Below are 20,253 nucleotides of genomic sequence, written 5' to 3'. Positions count from 1 at the left end.
GTCCTCTCCCTCTCTTTTACGATCTCTTCTTTACCCCTCATGATCCCTGTTTTAGTTATTAATTGTCTTAGTTAGGGTTTCTATTCCTACACAAAACATCGTGACCAAGAAGCAAGTTGGGGAGGAAAGTGTTTACACTTCCGAAACGCTGTTCATCATCAAAGGAAGTCAGGACAGGAACTCACACAGGGCAGGAACCTGGAGGCAGGAGCTGATGCAGAGCCATGGAGGGGTGCTGTTTACTGGCTTGCTTCCCCTGGCTTGCTCAGTTTGCTTTCCTACAGAACCCAGAACTACCAACCCAGGGATGGCACCACCCACAATGGGCCCTTCCACCCTTGATCATTAATCAAGGGTGGAAGAGAAAATGCCTTACAGCTGGATCTCATGGAGGCATTTCCTCAAGGGAGGCTCCTTTATTTGTGATAATTCCAGCTTGTGTCAAGTTGACACACAAAACCAGCCAGTACATTAATACACACTCACATGTAAACTCTCACACATATCCTCCACCTAAAAACACCCTACATACATGTACATACACACACCCACACATCTAAACACACATAATTTAACTATACAAGATAAAACATGAAGTATTTGTCTTTCTCAATGTCTTATTTTGTTGGTTTCATCTACTTTCTAACAAATGTCACATTTTTCCTTATAGCTGAATAAAATTCCATTGTGTACATGTACCACCTTTTCTTTATTCATTCATTTCTTGATGGACATTTAGGATGGCTCCATTTCCTGGCAGAAGTCCTTTCTCTATGTACTCGGTGCCTGACTCCACAAATTCAATGCAGAGGCCAGACTCACAGAATCCTAAGTAGAATGATCCCAGTTCATGTGGAGTAAACAGAGATTTACCTGTCTGCTAAATATCAGGAGATGCTCTGAACACTGAAAACACAACTATAAAAACAAATAGATCCCAGATCTGACAGTGCTTATAGTTCAATGGGGCAAACACCATCACTAAATGGGTTCTACTCTTGCCTTCTAGCTTGCTTTCCACTATGCCAGGTGGAGTTAGAGCGGAGATGAAAGCAAAGCCAGGAGAGAGGAGATGAAGAGGAAAAGAGGCAGTTGCTGTTTCCACTTGTGGACATGGGAGCAGAGGTGGAGAGAGAACCATAGCATCCTCCTTGTGCAAGAAATTAAATTTGACTACAGAGAAAAGTTATGCAGGTATGTGAGGTGGGGGAAGCATTCCAGGTAGAGGGAAGGGAAGACAGAGAGCCTCTGAGTCATGACAGATTTAAAAGTTTGAGGAGCAACAAGAGGGCGGGGCAGGAGAGTTGGAGCAGAGTGATGGAGGCTGAGAGGTGTGTCTGATAAAATTAGAGGTGTCTGGGAAGCAGACTGGGTAAACCAGTGCAGCCAGGAGCCACTGTAAGGACCTCAGCACTCTGAGAGGAGACGCCACCAGAGGCAAAGGTGCAACAGGACCAGATTTCCAGGCTAACAACAAAGGATCTTACCACTGTAGCATCAGGGTCCAGATGAGGAGACCTCTGTCTCCCACCTAGGCCATGCCTGGTACTTGGAGCCTCCAGGCCTGCTGGGTTGGAAGAATATGTGTGTATGCAGTGAAAAAAGCAAGTTGCTCAGAAACACAAGGAGAAAACTAGTTACTGCAGACACAGGGGCCAGCCATCACAAACACAAGGAGAAAGCAGCAGCTCTCTGTTGTCTTAGGGGCCAGCTAGTTACTGCAGATCTCTAGGGCCTTGTTGCCAGTGGGTGTCTGAGGAGGCCACACCCTGGCTTTGCCTGTCTAGAGTCTGTCTGCTTGTCATTCACTTCTTCCCAGACACCGCAGCCATTTTCCTAGATTCATTGCGTGCAAGTGAGCTAAAGCCTGGAGCCTTACCTACTCTGTCTGTGTCCAACATCCAGTAGGGGGATGTTTTCCCGTAGGACTTAGCCTTGAGGTAACTTATTCACCTTCTACCTTGCTTTTCTAAACAATAGAGATGATTTTTAAAAACGTAAAATGTTGTCAAGGTGAAATTCCTGTTCTCTAAGGTGAAATTAGTGGATATAGCATGATTTATGAGTATTTTAAGATTCTAGGTGCTCAGGGGCCCCTAATCTTAAATACACATTTTTTTGTTTCATCATCATTGTAGTTATTAATTATTATTAATATTTTCCAAGTGGTTCTTATGAACTGTAAAGTTTAAAGACTTTGTCCTTAACCTCTCTGGTAATGCAAAATGTGTGTATGCATTTACTTGTGTACACACATTTATGGAAATTACACATGACTCAGGCACAGAGGAATTCAGAGAGAACCCAGCCAGCTGAGCTTGGCTGTTTTGACTCAACAATGTATCATTGAAAACCCTGCCTCTGCCTCTTAAACAGTTCCTTGATATGCAACTCCAGAGAAGGACATGGTGTTTTTGCTGTCCCCAGCGGTGGCCATTTGTGCTGTCTTCCATGATTTTGAGCTGGTTTGAGATCTCAGCCTGCTCGCTCTGCAGCTGTGTACCCTTGACGAACTGATGTAACTTCCTAATGACGTCTTTTTCCCCTTCTTCCCTTCAAGAAGTTTATTGACAGTCTCTACACGGTGGTAGTGGTGAAAATTGAGTGTTTTTCTCCCAAGAAAATGTGACCAACATACAATCAGTGGTGAACTAATAGTTGACTGTCAATCATATTCTGACTAGTCTCTTATTTTGAGGTCTAAAAGTATGGTATTCTGATAGAAGCCTCTCTCATTTGAGCTTGGATGATGCAGGGGTGTGGTTTCTGGGGTGGAGGATATGTGGTATTTGAGCAATGCAGGGATGAGGTACAATGTGGCTCTTTTTATGGCCACTGAGGGCCATGATGCAAAGAGTCTATTTTTATTGGCTTTGGAGGACATTTCTCGAGATTAGCATTGAACTCTTTTCCTTCCTGTTTTTATTTTTTAATATAATCTCAGATATGGAAAAGCTCTGAGATGGTGTGGATATTTTACTGTGTATCAAGGGTTAACATTTACTAACTGTTTTATTACCCCTGTGTACCCATGCTTGTCACACATCTTGCTTCTGAGCCTTTTGAGAGCCCATAGCCATTTATGCTCAAGTCGTTTCAGGAAGCTTCAGTGCCCTGTCCAGGCTAAAACGATTAGTCATTTTGGTGGTGTACCACTGTGCTGGATGTGCTGAAAACAACAAAATATGAATAATGGTCAAAATCTGGACATTAACTTTGATACAAAATGTTTTTCAGTCTATAGATCTATTTTAGATTTTGGCAATTTTTTTCACTAATGTCCTTTATAAGCATAGAATCTTAGATGGATGCATTTGATTTTTCTAGCCTGTTCTTTTCCATTCTGGCCCAGTTCCTCAATCCTTATTTTTTCATAACATTGGTACTTGCAGAGAGTATGGGTTTAACATTATCTTCAGTGTTTTCAGTCTGTGGTTGCTTGGTGGTTTTATGATTGGATCATGGTTACTTAGCTTTAGCAGAGATATCACAGACCCATATATACTAGGGTCAATTTTTTTCATCATAAATTGTAAAGGTAAATAGCTTTGATCACTTGATTGAGGGAAATTTGGCCCTATAGTGCCCCTGCAAAATCAGTTTCGTCTTTGGAGTCCATCAGTGGTAATGGGGAGTTATTAGTATTTGGGGATTATGTAAATACCCCATTTCTCATTAGTTTCCTCCACCTGTATCACTATCAACTAATGACTTTTGCTTAAAACAGTTATTTCTACAGTTATTTCAGTGGTTGAATTTTCTTGTTTGAAAATAATTGAGAGAGGAGACTTTACTAGAAGAAACACAAGGGTTTATGGTGAAGACCAGCCACTTGAAGCTAATTATAGCACAATGCACCGAGTGCTTTATTAACACAAACAAGCTATGGGCTTCGGGATAAGTCTAGCCCAACACCTTTCTTTGTAGATGAGGTTTTACTAGAACACAGGAATGCCCAGGTGCTGATTTTCCTGTTGCCAGTGACTGGCTACTTTTGTTCTGGGGAGTTAGCTGGCAAGTTTTAACTAAAGTACTCGATCCACAACACCTAACATAATTTGCTCCTTAACTTTTGCAAAAATGTGGGCTGAACCTGGGTAAAAGTGCCATAGAAAAAGTCCTGATCAGTCTATTTAATTCACATGTAGAGTCCTTTGGAAAAAGAAATAATACCAAGTCCACTGTGTTGTACTAGATTCTAACAACAGGTTACTATATAAGCTACAGAGGAGAGCCATGTCCTCTCTTCCTTAAGGGCCATAAACTCCTTGGAAAGATGAGGCAGAAGGACTGTCTTGAATTTAAGGATAACCTGCGCTACATACTAAATACCAGGCCAACCAAGGATGTATAGGAAGACTTTGTCTTGAAAAGCAAACAAACAAAACCACATCAAATAAGCAAAGAAAGAAATGGATTTTTTTTTTATAAAAGGAATAACTACACATCATCAAGCATAAAGAAAATCATATCAAATTATAATAATTAAAAACCATCATTGCAATTAGCCTTACCAAATTTGTATTATAGTGCCAAAACATTGTAAAACATTCCTTTTATTCTATCACATTAAATACAACAAAACTCCAGGGATGAAAAGGATTTGAACAATTCTCCAAGTTCTATAGCATAGACACAAAAATCCATCTTGGCATTGGGTTTGGTGAATGCAAACAATAAGTGTTATTGGGAGGCTAAACGTATCAATTATTCATTGACACGTGAAAACCTTTTTATTTCCAGAATGTGTCTGCTTTCCTAAAACACATCCCCCCTCCACCCCCTTGCAGCATCAGGACCACACTGAATGAGTTGCTCAGAAAGCTGTATTTTGTGATAGGAAGAGGGAGTTCTGGAAAATCAATTAGGAACTCAAAAGTAACTTAATCTTGTTGATTGTTCTCTTGTGTGAGACACACCCATGTGCTGCTTGGACTGGAGGGCTAGACTTAAGTGATCCAAGTAGAGGGGAGTGATAAATGTCTGGTGAATTCTGGCCATTGAATGTTGATCTCTATTTTTCTAAACTCAATTCAACAGTTGTTTATTGGTAGGAGCCACCTGCGGGCTGTGCCTGCTTAGACTCGAGGGAGTGAAAGGCGCTTGGAAGTGGCCTGGCACATACTAGCAAGTCTAACTCCATGAACTTGGGAAGCCTGTAACTTGAAAGCAGACAGAGCAGTCTAAACACAGCACGGAGAGGCAATGCCAGATGATAACACATTGTGAGGGATGCAAACGCCAAAGCACAAAAGCTTCTGTTTCGGATACACCCAAGAGGAGGAGAGAAATTGACACAGGCATCCAAGGACCACAGCATCCCAAAATAGACAAGCACAAAGGAACGAAGCCCGCCTAGGCATTCCAGTCATCCTGTTGACCGCTTGGGTTTCAGCAAGGAGTGTCAGTATACAAAGCTTATGCCCCTTTAGAGTCAGAGTAGGCTATCTGGGATAACTGCATAGTGGACTTCCTTGCCTTCTTCCCCAGTTTTTTGCATTTCTTTATAGTTTCTAGGCATTTTCCCATATACACATTGGCTTTGTCACTGCAGCTTGCTCTGAAACTGGACTCTTCTTCCAGACAGGAAAACTATGGACTAGAACATGAAGTCACTCCCCAAAGGCCACCAGTCTTTAAAGGCATGTCTCTTAATCTGAGCCCAGTGCACTTCAAGGGCTTGAGCTCAGATTCATCAACTCCTATGGAAAGCAAAGTGATGGAGCAGAGATGCAGAAGGAGCTGGAGAGGGCCCTGGATGGTCAGACATAGTCATAAAACTTCCATAAAACTGCAACATCTTAAGAAGTGTCTAATGCTAAAATTAATTTGAACATACTTCATATAGGCTTAGGCCATTAATCTGTTGTGTGTCTTATATGTTCTAGAAATCAGAATCTTTTTTTAATTCTAGAATGATACAAACAGTATCTAACAGTGTACTTAAACTTTCTGTTATATAATGCTTCTTATCAGGGTAAGGGTAGAACCCTATAATAAGACACAGTGGTATTTCAGTTACAACAGATATGTAAAAATAATTACTTGGATAAATTCTGACTCTAAGTAAGGTCCCACTAGTTCAGGTCAGTGTTTGCTACCACATGAATTTTAATGTTAAAGTTTTCCCTTAAGTTGGCTTTGGAATGTTTAGGATGTTGAGACTGTGGATGAGAGATTATTGAGCAGTCTTCTAACCTTCTTCTAGGATCGGGTAGCCTTGTGTGGCCATCTTCCTGAATGCCGGCTGTCTTAAAAGCTTCTTTTACTAACCGTTTTTACATAGACAGATTTTTATCCATTCCCAGATGTAAAAATTCTCTGTAAAAATGAGAATTTACCTTCTAAAGTTTTCAAAAATTTTGACTCAAACGATAGAAGATCGGGGCAACTCACTTTACAACAGGACTCTGTCCTGGAAATGAGTCATCGGGGTTCTTTTAGACAGCCAGCCGGCATCCTGGTGGTGACAGTTTGGCTTTGTGAGCAGAAAGGTGGAGTTGTCCTTTTCCTGAGTAACTGTGAAGGCTTTGTAAAGCACACCCTGAAAGTGAAGAGGGTACCCCTGGGTCCTCATCCTCTGAGGTGTCCATCCTCTCTGCAACTCGTGTGACATAGCCAGTCATGGCTTCTTGGAAGTCAATGAGGACCTTTGGTAGCAGTTTCACTGGCAAGCGTTCTTACTCTTTAAAGCTCTGAAAACTCCAGTTCTCAGAACGACTTAACAGGAAGCCTCACCCAGTAGCAGAGGAAGCTGAGGAAGGAAGGAAAGATGGCAGGGCTGGGGGAGGGGTAGCAGACTAAACAATGAATGAAGTCATAGCCTTGGAACTCTGTGTAGTCAAGGACACACCCCACTTGTATGCCCCACTGGTCCAGAAGCTCAGTGGGGCATCCTCTCTTTGGCTGGCCTGGCTTTCTCCATTCCCAGGTTGGCCCAGAAATGTCCTCAGAGTCCTTGCCACTGGAGGCTTCCTCTCCCTGCTTCCTCATCACCTCCAGTCTTTCTACTTAGCTTTCACCTCCTTCATGACCTTAAAAAAAAAAATCAGTGCTCCCTCATCTCTTCTCTAGGAAGCAACTGCTGCCATCTTCCCACTCCACCAGCCCACAAAGTAGTTTACAATTTCCTCAGAATGTCCACTGTATTTTATTCCATAACAGGGACCTTTTTAGTCCTTCTGCAGAACTAAATGTTTTATTTATTTACTAAGTTGTTTTATCCATTAACCAAGCACTTATTTAAAAAAACAAAACAAAACAAAACAACCCTACCCTGTGTGTGCAATGCTGTGTTGGGGATTTGTGGATAAATAAGGAAGTTCCCGTATTCGGAAGTTTACAATCCAGTGGAAGAAAACAGGTACCATCAAAACAGGGTTGACACCTCTCAGTTTTGGTGCCTGTTGGTTGAAAGGTGGTCAGGGAAGACAGAAACCTTTAAGACAAGTGGGAGGCAGATGGATGTATGGTGGGTGAGTGAAGGCTATTCCGGGCACAGCGAACAGCATGGCAGAGGGCCAGAAACTTGACGAGCAGACAGTGTTCCAAGAACTGCTTATAAATGAGTGTGGCTGGTGACTAGAAAGAAGGCAAGCGGGAGAGTTCTGGGGAAGGGGACAGGAAATGGACTGGGAACAGAGGCCTGATCATCAAGGGTTTTATGAACCTCACTAAGGAATTCAGTCAGTTCATGCTTCCTGTGTGGCCTGTTTGGATGGGGTTGTCATTCTCCTCCAAGGCTTCTTGGTTTGAGTTCTCATGCAGCACAGTTTGAGCCAGAGTTTCCTAGGTAGGTGGTTTCATTAGGAAGCATCCTGTGAGGAGCTGTCAGAGCAGTGTCTGCTGTGGTTTGGGTGTGTATCTTCCATATGCAAAGATATCTCACGTCCTTGGGAGGTGCTGTGGGCCTTTAAGAAGCAGTGCCTGATGGGAGGTCCTTAAGCCATTGGCAGTGTGGACTGTGAAACCTCATTCTTTTCTTCTCATGATCTTCTGCTATTGCGACTGGAAACTTCAGTAGAGGCTCAAAATAATTGGGGTGCCCAAGCTTGGATTTGACCCTCAAAAACTCAAAGTTAAAGACTTCCTCTCCTCATAACTAGTAGTGTGTGTTAGGTATTTGTTTTATTACTACAGTCATGGGAGTGGGTAGCAGTAGGTCAGGAAGTGATTCAGGACCAAGAGGGCTGGCAACTCAAGATATATCAGTAAGTAGCTTGTTGCTGTGAGCAGCTCAAGTCAGACCTCTGGAGAACTGTAGAAGTGCTTTGGAGTCATCCCACCCTTGAATCCAAAGGGCCCAGGAATCATTCATTTACCAGGTCCCCTTCACTTTCCACTGAGAGCTGTTCTTATGGGCCTGGCCTGTGTGAAGTACTCAGGAGAAAAGCCCTCAGACATCATAGATACTTGAAGAAACCTTGGCTGGTGATAGGGACGTGGGCGGGACCTGAGCATCTGCTACATCCGGTTCTGCAGATAGGAACTCATGGAGGGGTTTAGGATCTTCATTATTGTAATGAGTCAGGGAAGGAAAGACGTGGTACACTTCAGGGGATGACGGAAGAGAATGTGATGAAGGGAAGATGCATGGAGGTGTAGGTAGGTTGACAGAGCCACACACAAGCAACGGGGGCTGCCCCTTCAGTTAACACCAGTGAGAGGCCAGTCAGCATTATCGCTGCTGCTATGCTGTCACATCTGAAGAGGCGAGGCGGGAGCCCCACCTTCTCCCTACTCAGGTAGGGCAACTCTGAGCCTGGTTCTGTTTCCCTGAGCTCTGAACCCAGCTGCTCATTCATACACATTCTTGCCTATCTGTGCACCTTGTGATGCTACCATCCTTTCTCCTGACCCACCTCCTCACTTCCCCTACACCATCCTTCCCAGCCTCAAGTCCCAGTTAACCTACTTGGTGCACAAAGGTGAGCACTGGAGTCAAGGGAAAGAGGTTGCTCAATAAGGGTGTCATTTAGATAGAAAACTGCAGCTCTGCCAAGTTACAGCTTGGGTGGCAGGAAGCTGAAGGCAAAAACACTCTGTGCCTTTTCTTGTCCAGTTCTTCAGCTTTGGGTACTAAGAGCCAAAGGACAAGGAAGCCCCAGGTCATGCTTAGTCCAAGAGAAGCATCTCCTGGGGCACTGAGGAGGGAGAGATATGGAGACAACAGTTGGCAATGCCCTTCTTTCACACTAGAGTGTGTCTTTGTAACCTTCCCTCTTCAGACATGTGTCATAAAACACAACTTCATGAAAGCACCAAGTTACCCAACAGCACTTTCTGCCTGTGGGTTTTTAACCACTTAGTCTTCATTGGCCTCAACATAACTGGATCATCTGGGCAGGGAAGGTGATCATAGCCATTCTCTTCTGAGCCAGGACCCGAGCCTTATCTGCCTTTGCAATCAAAGCCAAGTGTTCACTCCAGTACATCATGTCTTCCCAACAGACAGGAAGGGATTGCTTCTTGGCAATGAGCGATTTATTCAAGTCACTCTAATATCTTTATTATAGGTCAAATTATAAATGGTTATGAATTTATGCATTAGAAATTATTTGTAGCCAGAAATCAAATGCTTGATTTCCACAGATCATGTTTAGCTTTAAATTTCTTAATTTGAAAATGACCTGAGTTAATGTGGGGCTTTAGATGGGACCTAAGGTGAGAACACCCTACCTCATCAGCCGGAACTTCATACCAGTCTCCATGGGGAGAAGGAGCCTGACGCAAATCAAATTGTTGAGTCCCAGCTGCACATATGCTAGCATTTCATAGTCAGACAGATCAGGGTTTTCTTGTGAAGCTTACACAGCTAGATCCAGGATGGTGTATATGTCCGCAGTGACTCCACGTGACACTCTTCTGTTTCAATATAGGTTTCTGATAGAGATGCCCAGAGAGTCACACTATGTACGTCTAGAGACACAACAGAAATGACAAATATGCTGGGCGGTGGTGGCGTATGCCTTTAATCCCAGCACTTGGGAGGCAGAGGCAGGCGGATTTCTGAGTTCAAGGCCAGCCTGGTCTACAGAGTGAGTTCCAGGACAGCCAGGACTACACAGAGAAACCCTGTCTCAAAAAAAAGAGAGAGAGAGAGAGAGAGAGAGAGAGAGAGAGAGAGAGAGAAAGAAAGAAAGAAGGGACAAATATCCTTAGAGGTATCGTTTTAGAGCCTTCGGTGACAATGTGAGGATACTTCTTGCAGTGCTACGACTTCTGCCCTACTATCACCAGCGGGCTCTCGGGTGATACCACCCGGCATCAGCAGCTGGCTCTTGAGCCTGTGTTCACTGCCCAACCTTGGGAAAGTTGATCAATCCCCTGTAACTCAGTTTCCCCATCACCAAATTGGAGTGAATGGCCATTCTTAGGGTATAATAAGCACTGAATGAATGGAAAGAGAACAGAAGGAGAGGAGATGGTGCAGGGAGGGGTGCGCAGTGGCAGGGTGCCTTTGTCCCTTGGGTGAATGATGCTGCACATGGATAGGACCAAATGAACTGGCCAGGCAAGTGGCACATTGAGGGTGCAGAATCTTGCCCAAAGCGTAATTTCCTCTGTGGTTTCTCTGAGCTATTTTTGCCTTTGCCAAATGACCCCCTTGGGAAGTAGAGCTCTTTCTGTCTCTGTCTCTCTGTCTCTCCCTCACTCCCAGCCTCTCTCCAAAGTCTGAGAGAGGAAGTAAATTTCCCAGGAGAGAGTGGGGCAGGAGATGGGGCACACAGTGTGAGCCCAGCAGCAGAGAGTCAGACACTTGGGATCTTCCAGACAATGGATGGTTTTATGTGAGTTTGGTTGTGAAAGAATATCCTTCCTCTGGGCAGAGGATAGAGTCTTGGTGGCAGGTGGTGACTCTTAGGTCATGGTGAGCTGAGTTGGTCTGTGGCAAGGTGGTTGCTTCCTAAGTTCTAAGGTGATGGTGGGGAGACCTCTGAATCCTGACTCCCTCCTGAAAGAGCCCTGTCTTGCAAAACCAAAAGAATGAAGATGTTCACACTGTCTTGGGGTTCAGAGTGCTCGGAGAAGTATCGGATCACTTCTTTATTCATTCTCCCTCACTAACTCAGAAATTCATTCTTTCAAAGTTCTAAAGGACCAAAATTCAAATTCTAATGGTTCCAAGAGTTGGCCTTTTTCTGCAGGCTCCCAGGACAACTCTCCCACCACTCTCCCTAGTTTCTGGCTTTGCAGAGAATCTCTGGGACTTCTGGGCTCAAAGCTGCATAATTCAGTCTCTGCTTCTTTCATCACAGGCGTCAGCTCATCACTGTGTCTGTGTTGTGTCTCATACAGTCTTCTATAAAGTTTTAGACCTGATCTGATTCCACATGGCCTCACCTTAGCTGTATCTGCAGAAGCTCTTCCCAAGGACACATGTTGAATCTTTGACATGGGAGGGGTGCTACTGAACTCAGTACAGGTGACTTCTTTATGTCAGGCATCCTGCCAGCTGGCCTGCGTACAAAGATGAGTAAGACCCTCAACGTCTCAGTTTCCAGAGGAGATGGACACATGAATAGACTGCCGTGATTCCACAGGATAAATATGTACTAACATTATTCGTTGATCTGGCCCTTACCAAATGCCTGGCACTATTTAAAGCAATGTACATATAATCCTCTTAGCAACCCGGGACACTCTTGTCATTATTCCCACTTCACAGGTGAGGAGACTGGGCTTTGGAGAGGCAAGCACAAGAAACCATTGGGGACAGGGTGGTCCCAGAGTTCTATCTTTGGCAGCAGAAGTTGTGCCTGCCTCTCTGAGGAGCTGGCATTCAAAGAGAGGACAGCAACTGTGCCGAGGCTGGGGGCATGCAGGGTGAAGACAGGGTTCCAGGCAGAAGCAAGGCCTATGCCAGTGCTGAGTCAACCAAAAGATGCACACGCTTTCAAATGGTGAAATGTCTGAGCTCAGGGAGGGCTGCTGGGAGCCGGATCAGGTCAGGGATGGAGGGCCCTTTAGCCCACACTGAGGAATGAGAACCTGTTACTTCTAACATCTTAACCATGTAATCATGGGACCTGGGGTCTGATGCATTCCTTCCAAGGTCTCTTTGGCTGTGGATGGAGGAGAAGGTGAAGAATGAATAGCAGTGGGTTTGGTAAGAGGTGGCATGGGGAGGGGGGAGGAAGGTGAGTAAGTTGAGCTTAGTGTATTGCTGGTGGCACCTGTCAATAGATGTAAAGAATTAGAAGAAAAAGAAATGACAACCATTTTGTGTCTGAGGGGAAGATGGATGATTATGCCCCAAGATACCTAGAACATGGCATGGGTAGAACTGTGGCAGAATGAAGGGATGAGCATCACCTGCTGGGCATCCAGTGGCTTCATGAGCCACAGTTTGAATCCTACCAAAGTAGCCCTGGTAGAGCATCCTTCTAGTCGTTTTGCATGGAAATACAGGATCCAGACCTAGCTGCCCAGTCAAAAGCCCTAGCCAGCATGTTCCCAAATACACAGTCCTGAGCTTTGTCTAGGAACGCTGATTTTTTTCACACAAGAGTGTCCATTAACCTATTGTTCTAATAAGATAGACTTCTATAAAGTGGTAATAGCTCACATTTCCAAAGCAATTCCTATGCCAGTACTTTGCCTTAATTTAAAAAAAAAAAATCTCTTAAAAATTCTGTGAAGTGGGCACATTTGAATTTATAGGTAAAAACACAAAGACTCAGACAAGTCCAGTGATTTGCTAGAATCTGGTAACCAGTACTGACCTCGTCAAGAAACAACCATGGTGCTGGGCGGTGGTGGCACACACGCCTTTAATCCCAGCACTTGGGAGGCAGAGGCAGGCGGATTTCTGAGTTCGAGGCCAGCCTGGTCTACAGAGTAAGTTCCGGGATAGCCCAGGGCTACACAGAGAAACCCTGTCTCAAAAAAAAAAAAAAGAAGAAGAAGAAGAAGAAGAAGAAGAAGAAGAAGAAGAAGAAGAAGAAGAAGAAGAAGAAGAAGAAGAAGAAGAAAGAAAGAAAGAAAGAAAGAAAGAAAGAAAGAAAGAAAGAAAGAAAGAAAGAACGAACAAATGAATGAACCATGGCCTGCAGTCTGAAGCAGTAAATGGTCGCCACCAAGCCCCTGGCCTATGAAGCAAGCTCTCTGGCATCCTCCTAACCTTGCATTTGTTTCCTTACTGTGGAGGGCTAGCTTTAGGAAGGCCACTGTCTGCCTCTGACCTCCGTTTGTCTCAGTGCCAGTCCATCTCCTCCTTGCTTAAGTATTTAAATCAACTTTACATTTTTCCCCCTCTTCAACCTTTCTAAACAAAAATGAGCCTTGCCTTCTGGACTGTGTCTACAGCCTCCCACACATTTGAGAGCTCTGTGTAAGGTGTCCAGGATGAGTGTGGGCACCGTGGGGCTGACATATCAATGATGTCTGGTGGAGGACGAAGGGGAAGCCCTCAACCCGGTACCTCTGCCCCTGCTGCTGGGCCACCCACCTGGGCTCTGCAGCCTTGCTTTGTATGGTTCTCTAGGTTTGTCACAGTTAGGGCACCTACACAGAAATGAGATACCTGGTGCTTGCTGTCTGAGTCCTGTGGTGGTTGAGGTCTCCTTGCTTCCCTCACGTCAGAGGATGTACCCCCTTCCTGACTGACTTCTAGATAGCAGTATAGGATATCACAGGCAACATATATATATGTGTGTGTGTGTGTGTGTGTGTGTGTGTGTGTGTGTGTGTGTGTGTGTGTGTCTTTACCATCTTGTTTCCCTATCCCCTGTTCCCTTTGCTTATAATGTAGGTAGATCTTAGCACACCATCAGGAGTGTTCAGAAATGATCGCAAAATCCAACACTAGGCGTCTTTTCCTTCCTCTCCTTACCCCAACCATTCTCTCTTCTCCCTCTTCTGCCAGAGCCTGCCAGATTGCCAGAGCCACCCAGGAACAGACTTCCTCTCTAATCTGTCGCATCTGTTCATCCATCCTACTCCGAACTAATCCTCCAAGCGCACTGTTTGCCACAAATGGGCAGGAGACAACTGGGGTGAGACCAAAGGGCGGGCACGAGGCTCCAGTCACTCACGAGTTATTCCCTTCTCAGGGCAGCAAGGGAGCTGCCGCTGCTGCCATTCCACCAGCAGAGTGACACTTAAGAACCCTTTAGTCACGGGGTCAGTTCCAAATTCCCAGTTCACACAGCCAGGCCTTTGTCATCCATCCATTTGCGCACATCAATTTTACGCCCGTGACTTAGTTATATTTATCTGGGAATGGTTGAGATTCAAGCCATGGGAAAGCCAGGAGGCTTGCATGATATTTATGGTTCAGTAATTGCCTTACTGTGGGGCCCCGGCTCAGGAGCCTGCCTTTCTTCGTTGTGAAGACAGAGAGGAATAGTTGTTGTGTACAAGAGCTGCTTGTCAGATGTATTGGAATCTGCTCTTATAAGCATTGATTTATTTCTTCTCCCCTGTAGAAGCCCGCTCCACACACAGCCTTGACTGAAAAGGAACAGGTGAGAATTTAGTACTTAGTCTACTATAATCTAAATGTTCAACAATCCACCCCCAGCCCACAAACTGGGGACCCCAACAGGAGTGTTCAGAAATGATTGCAAAAATTCAGCACGCCCCAGGAGCTGGTTCCTCTACAAGGTAATTGGCTCATGGAGCTGGAGCCCTAGTGAGTAGGACGAGTGCCCTTGTATGGAGAGGAAGAGACACGGGTCTGCTGCTGTCTGCCACTCAAGGACAAGCCTTGCCACTCAAGTGCAAGGCTGACTTCTGCCACCCAGGAAGAACCTTGATCATGGACTTCCAATCTTTGGCTCTGTGGGAAATAAGCCACCCTGTTAAGAGTGGTTTATCAGCTTACGCTGACAGAAACACTGTCCCGCCACTGACTTCCTCCATATTCATAGGATTATCAACATCAACACTCATCTAGAAAGATCATTTCATAATTCACACACACACACACACACACACACACACACACACACAGAGAGAGAGAGAGAGAGAGAGAGAGAGAGAGATAGAGAGAGAGAGAGAGAGAGAGAGAGAGAACTTAAAGAGCTCTTAATTTAGTTGCTTTACTTCCAAAGTAGTCTTTTTAGTGACTGACTGTAACAAGGTATAGCCGTGTGCTATAGTCAAACCTTCCCCGGGTTGGCACTGTTTCTAGCTTTTTGCCACTGTTACAAAACAGTACACATAGCTTTGCTTCTTTTAGGCGGGAACGAGACATCCGGGTCAAACCTTCATGGGTTTTAATCATAATAACAGATGTCGCCAACTTGCGTTCTAAGAGGAAATGTTTAAAAGCTTCCCCTCCTTTTTTTCATTTTTCCCTTCAGCAACAGGAATCCTACGTCTCTAATATTTTCCACCAGAGTCAATCAGACTGAGCCGTTGTATCAGTAAGTGGTTATACATGATTATCCATGAACCGAGTCTCTTCCCATATGTGTTGACACTATGGATTTGGGTTTTAGATCCTTGGCTTGGTTTTCTCCTGGTCTTTATCAATGTATTACTTATTCTGTACAAGTTTCTTGTGCTTGAGCCATTTGCTCTTTGTGAACTCTGGGCTTCTCTTCTTATCTGTTAACTTAGTGTCTTGGCCTGTTCCAGAGGCTGTAACAAAAGAGCCCCTGTTGGCAGTTTATAAATAACTAAAATTTATCGGAGGCTGAGAAGTTCAAGGTCAAGCCCAGAGTAGAATCAATGTCTAAGGAGAGCCTGATCTTCACAGATACTACTGTACTTTTACAAAGACGAAGGTGTAAATGCACTCTCTCAGGCCTCTCACAAAGACACTGATCCCAGGTGTGAGGACCTCAGCCCCATGACTTGGTCATTTCCTAAATGCTCCATTTCTTATTGCCATTTCCCTAGGTAAAGTTAGGTTTCAACATATGCACTTGGTAGAAGAAACAAAAATTCAAAGCACAGGACTGATTTTTCCAAAAACCGTTCTTAATTTTTATCGGTCCCACCACACATATCTGTCCTTCTATAGCTTCCAAATCAGAAAGTTCTCAATCACCTTGGACTTTGCATGTGTCTCCTAATATTGGTGCTATGAAAATGTTTACATATTTGTCTTTAGTTCACCTACAACTGATTTTTTTTTTTTTTTACTTATGGGATAAGCTCTTAAAAGATGCTCAAATGAATGAACTGAGAACATATAAGAAAGGCCACACAATCTGAAAAAGAAGAAACCTGCATGGTCTCCCCCACATGCAGATGCTAGTCTATAATACATATGAAAACAATGTATATTCTCTATGTATATAATATATGTAAACAACTCTTCACGTGGGCACAGTATAACATGTAGGAAGGAGAACAAGAAGGAGTAATTATCAGGTAATGAGAACAGGCTGGATGCAGGTATCGGACATTTGAATGGAGTCATGAAAGAGATTATAAAGCTAATTGTTTTTCTAGTTTTCACTCTGACATGGACTTCAAATTTTTGGTGATGTGATTAGTGCACAGAAATATATTTGATAATGAAAGTATAAAATCCAATGTGAAGTTTCACAGCTTCAGAATGGCTATTCTATTATACAAAATTCATTAAGAAGGACAGACTTTGGGTCTGTTTAATTTCGATGTGTGATGTTTTTTTTTTTTTTTATTGGCAAGCTCTGTATAATAAAGTTTTAATACAATTTAAAAAATCAAAAACATTGTTACTCCTTACTTATGAGAAAAAAATACAAAAGAAGAGTATTGGGAGGAAGATGCTGTGCCTCTTGGCTTGGCAGTAATCCAAAAGCTTTGTAATATACTGCAGTGGTAGAGTTGTGAGCAGAGACATTCTTATTCATTGCTGGTAAGACCATGACCTCTTGAGATGACCCCCAGGGAGGGCAACCTGGCCTAACTCCACATGCACATTCCCAGCAGTGTGTGTGTTTGGGAAATGAGTCTACGAATGTGTTTGCCAGGAGGAAAGGTATATATTTTGGGACACAACTTGTATTGACAAAATGGTAAGAGCAGCCAATAATAGAGGATCAGATTGGTGTAATTCCACCAAATAGAAACTAAGGTGGCCACATGGTATGTGACAAAAGAGGTTTTTGTGCACTTACAGACCTATGCAGAAGCAATGTTAGTGTATGTGAACATCCAATTGTCTGTGCAAAACACCACAGGGGGGAAAATCAACATACTTAACTATATATAAAAAAACTTGTGGTGGAGTCTCCCTGGTAGGGCATGAGATAGACCTGGGCAGATGTGAGCCACAGATGGGAGGAAAGTTTTCACTATATCTTTTCTTTGAATTTAATTTTATATTATTATTTCTTTAGCTGTTCAAAAACTTGCTCCTAGTTATTCTTAGGCCCTCATCCTTCCATACATTTTGCGACAATTTAATCTAATTTCTATCTTCCCCAATGGTAACTGACTACATTTATTTCTTGATTTTGGTGAGATTGACTTTTGTATTATACTCATAACCACAACTGAATTATTACCCCATCTGTTAAAGTCTTGTATTAGATCTTTGATAAGCTGCTACTACTTCATGCCCTTCATGTTAAATTCATTTCTAATAAAATATCATCTTTATTGTAATTGAAATATGCTTTCCATTCTCCTTTCTAGGTGCTGATTTCAAGTTCCTTCTCTAATTCCTGCAATGCTGATGAAATTATCATTTTTATTTAAATTTTTTCTGTATGGATGCTTCATCTGCATGTGTGACTATGCACGGCATGTATGCCTACTGTCCACAGAGACCATAAGATGGCATCAGATCCCCTGACATTGGAAATACAGGTAGGTGGTTGTGAACTGCCACATAAGTGCTGGGAACTGAACCTTGCTTTTCTGGAGTAGTACTCAGTGCTTGTAACCACTGAGCCATCTCTTGGTTGTTTTCAAAGCACATAACTACATTCTCAACATAGACACATTATTTCAATAGTTACAACAGTTATTTCATATTTCATATTCTATTTTAACAAATTTGTTAGATTCCAAGAACAAATATTAATAATACTTGTAACTTCATTTTCAAGTTCCTGGTTTCAATGGAGGCAAGTCTAGTTATTATTTTTTTAGGTTAATATTAGGCTGAGAGTTTGTTGCTCTATAGGTCTAGAAGAACTGAACCCCGGGGTTTTCTATGATTCAATGTAAGTATTTGTTCTTCCTTCCATACCTACTTTAGGTGTTTATTTGAAATTGCTTGTACACTGTATCAAATAGATAATATGCTGATTGTGGTAGACTGTTGCCTAGAACAACTGTACTTGCATGTGTTTCCTGCCTCTGTGCTGTTCTTTCCCACATCGATTTGACACATGCATCTGACTCTAGCCAACTGGACATGGGTAGGCATGATGCAACCAGAACCGGATAAGCTATTGCACAATAGAACTGGTGCTCTTGGAAGAGGTCTACACTTAGAATCCTGTACAGTGTTGTGTGAAAGAATGGGCTAGTCTATGAATGTTTAGAAGCTGCTTTGTCCCACTCAAAGATAATTACATAAGTCACACAGTAACACCACATGGATAAGAATTCCTCATCTGAGTTCATCCAGGCCACAGAATCACGCAGAGTAATATATTGTTGTTAACATTAAATCAGTGATTCTCAACCTGTGAGTTGTGACCCCTTTGTGGGTCCAATGACTCTTTCACAGGGGTTGATATCAGATATTCTGCATAACATATATTTATGATTCTCTGCATAACATATATTTATGATTCATAAGAGTATCAAAATTACAGTTATGGATTAGCAATGAAAATAGTTTTGTGGTTGGGGTCACTACAACATAAAGAACTGTATTAAAGGATCACAGCATTAGGAGGGCTGAGAATCATTGATTTGAATTAGTTGATTTGTTGTTTATAACAAAAAACACATCCCTGGGAGATTGTTGTAATCACGAACCATGGTGACAGATTTTTCTGATCTGCGACAACCCCAAGTATATATCTATTATTTGTCCTTTAGTTACAACTTTTGATTAACTGCTAGACTCTTATTGGGTGATTTATGTTTTCATTTATTTTTTGATAATTCTAATATTGAATTTCAGAACTTAGGTTTCTCTGTGGCCCAGAGTTATCCAGGTTATATTTTAACCATCTATTATAAACAGTTAACACTCAACTGTGAAGCTCTCTGATCATAAAACATTCCAATGTTGACAACATCCTTTCCAGATCTTTTAGAGTGCCTCATGCCTATAGTCACTAGATTTTGATATTTTACATATCACTTATAGAATATGCGTATTTTATATGTTTTAAAATATCAATATTTAAGGCATTTTGTGTTCTTTTGTGACTCTTGATTTCTTTCATGTATGTGATTATGCCTCTTTTATTTCTAAACTTATGTGCTTTACTCCTCTTTTTTTAATACTTTTTTTTTTTTGGTGTTGGGAGTTGATCTAGGGTTTTACACACATTCTGGTCAAAGGTACTATTGAGCTATATCCTTAACCGATTTCTTTTACCATCTATGAAGGTCTTCTTCTTCTTTGTAATGAATATTTTATTTATTTACATTTCAAATATTATCCCCTTTCCTGGTTTCCCCTCCAGAAACACCCTATCCCATCTCCCTCCCCTTGCTTCTATGAGGGTGCTCCCCTACCCACCCACGATCTCCTGCCTCACTCTTGCATTCCCCTACACTGGAGCATAGAGCCCTCACAGGACCAAGGTCCTCCCCTCCCATTGATGCCAGACAAGGCCATCCTCTGCTACATATGCAGCTGGAGCCATGGGACCCTCCGTGTATACTCCTTGGTTGGTGGTTTAGTCCCTGGGAGCTCTGGGGGTCCTGTTGGTTGATATCGTTGTTCTTCCTATGAGCTGCAAACCCCTTCAGCTCCTCTACAAAGGTCTTCTGATCTATTTAGTAAGCTTTTCAAATAGTTGAACTTGGGATGGATTTACTTTTTTATTGTACTGTCTTTTTAAATCTTTGCCTTTACCAGTTTAATCTTCCTAGTTTCTTTCAGTTCATTTTAAAAGTTCAGTTTCAAAATTGAAATCGGTAACCAAGGAAGCGCTTTTGGTGATCTGCCAGCCTCTCCCCTCCACCCTCAGTCCCTGGGTGACCTTTAGTAGCAGTAAGAGCCCTTCACAAGAACAAGAACCTTTCCTTTAGAAGAAAATTGGCCTCCGTGGTGGAGCCACATGGCACATTCCAGTTGCTCCTGCAGCAGGCTGCGCCTCTGTCTTTGGCAAGTGAGTATTCATTTCCCTTTAGGACACCTGCTTCTCTGTGACCTTATCTCCATCCAAGTACAGG

General features: G+C 43.0%; 1 protein-coding gene across 2 annotated transcripts in view; it reads left to right on the top strand.

The window, feature by feature from the left end:
• Positions 1–20,253, top strand: part of LOC143443107 (uncharacterized) — a 33,096-nt gene that overhangs the window by 1,335 nt on the left and 11,508 nt on the right. The window contains exons 2-6 of one of the 2 annotated variants that reach the window (XM_076938504.1): positions 1,010–1,194; positions 13,868–13,997; positions 14,430–14,468; positions 15,309–15,371; positions 17,581–20,189. In XM_076938504.1, coding sequence (XP_076794619.1) covers positions 1,073–1,194; positions 13,868–13,997; positions 14,430–14,468; positions 15,309–15,359 — 342 coding nt within the window. In that variant the 5' untranslated portion in view covers positions 1,010–1,072 and the 3' untranslated portion in view covers positions 15,360–15,371; positions 17,581–20,189. The remainder of the gene's footprint in view (positions 1–1,009; positions 1,195–13,867; positions 13,998–14,429; positions 14,469–15,308; positions 15,372–17,580; positions 20,190–20,253) is intronic. The other variant, XR_013111846.1, reaches the window with a different exon arrangement.

Source organism: Arvicanthis niloticus, chromosome 7, assembly GCF_011762505.2.
Source record: "Arvicanthis niloticus isolate mArvNil1 chromosome 7, mArvNil1.pat.X, whole genome shotgun sequence".
Classification (NCBI taxonomy): Eukaryota; Metazoa; Chordata; class Mammalia; order Rodentia; family Muridae; genus Arvicanthis; species Arvicanthis niloticus.
This window is presented reverse-complemented; position numbering and strand designations above follow the sequence as displayed.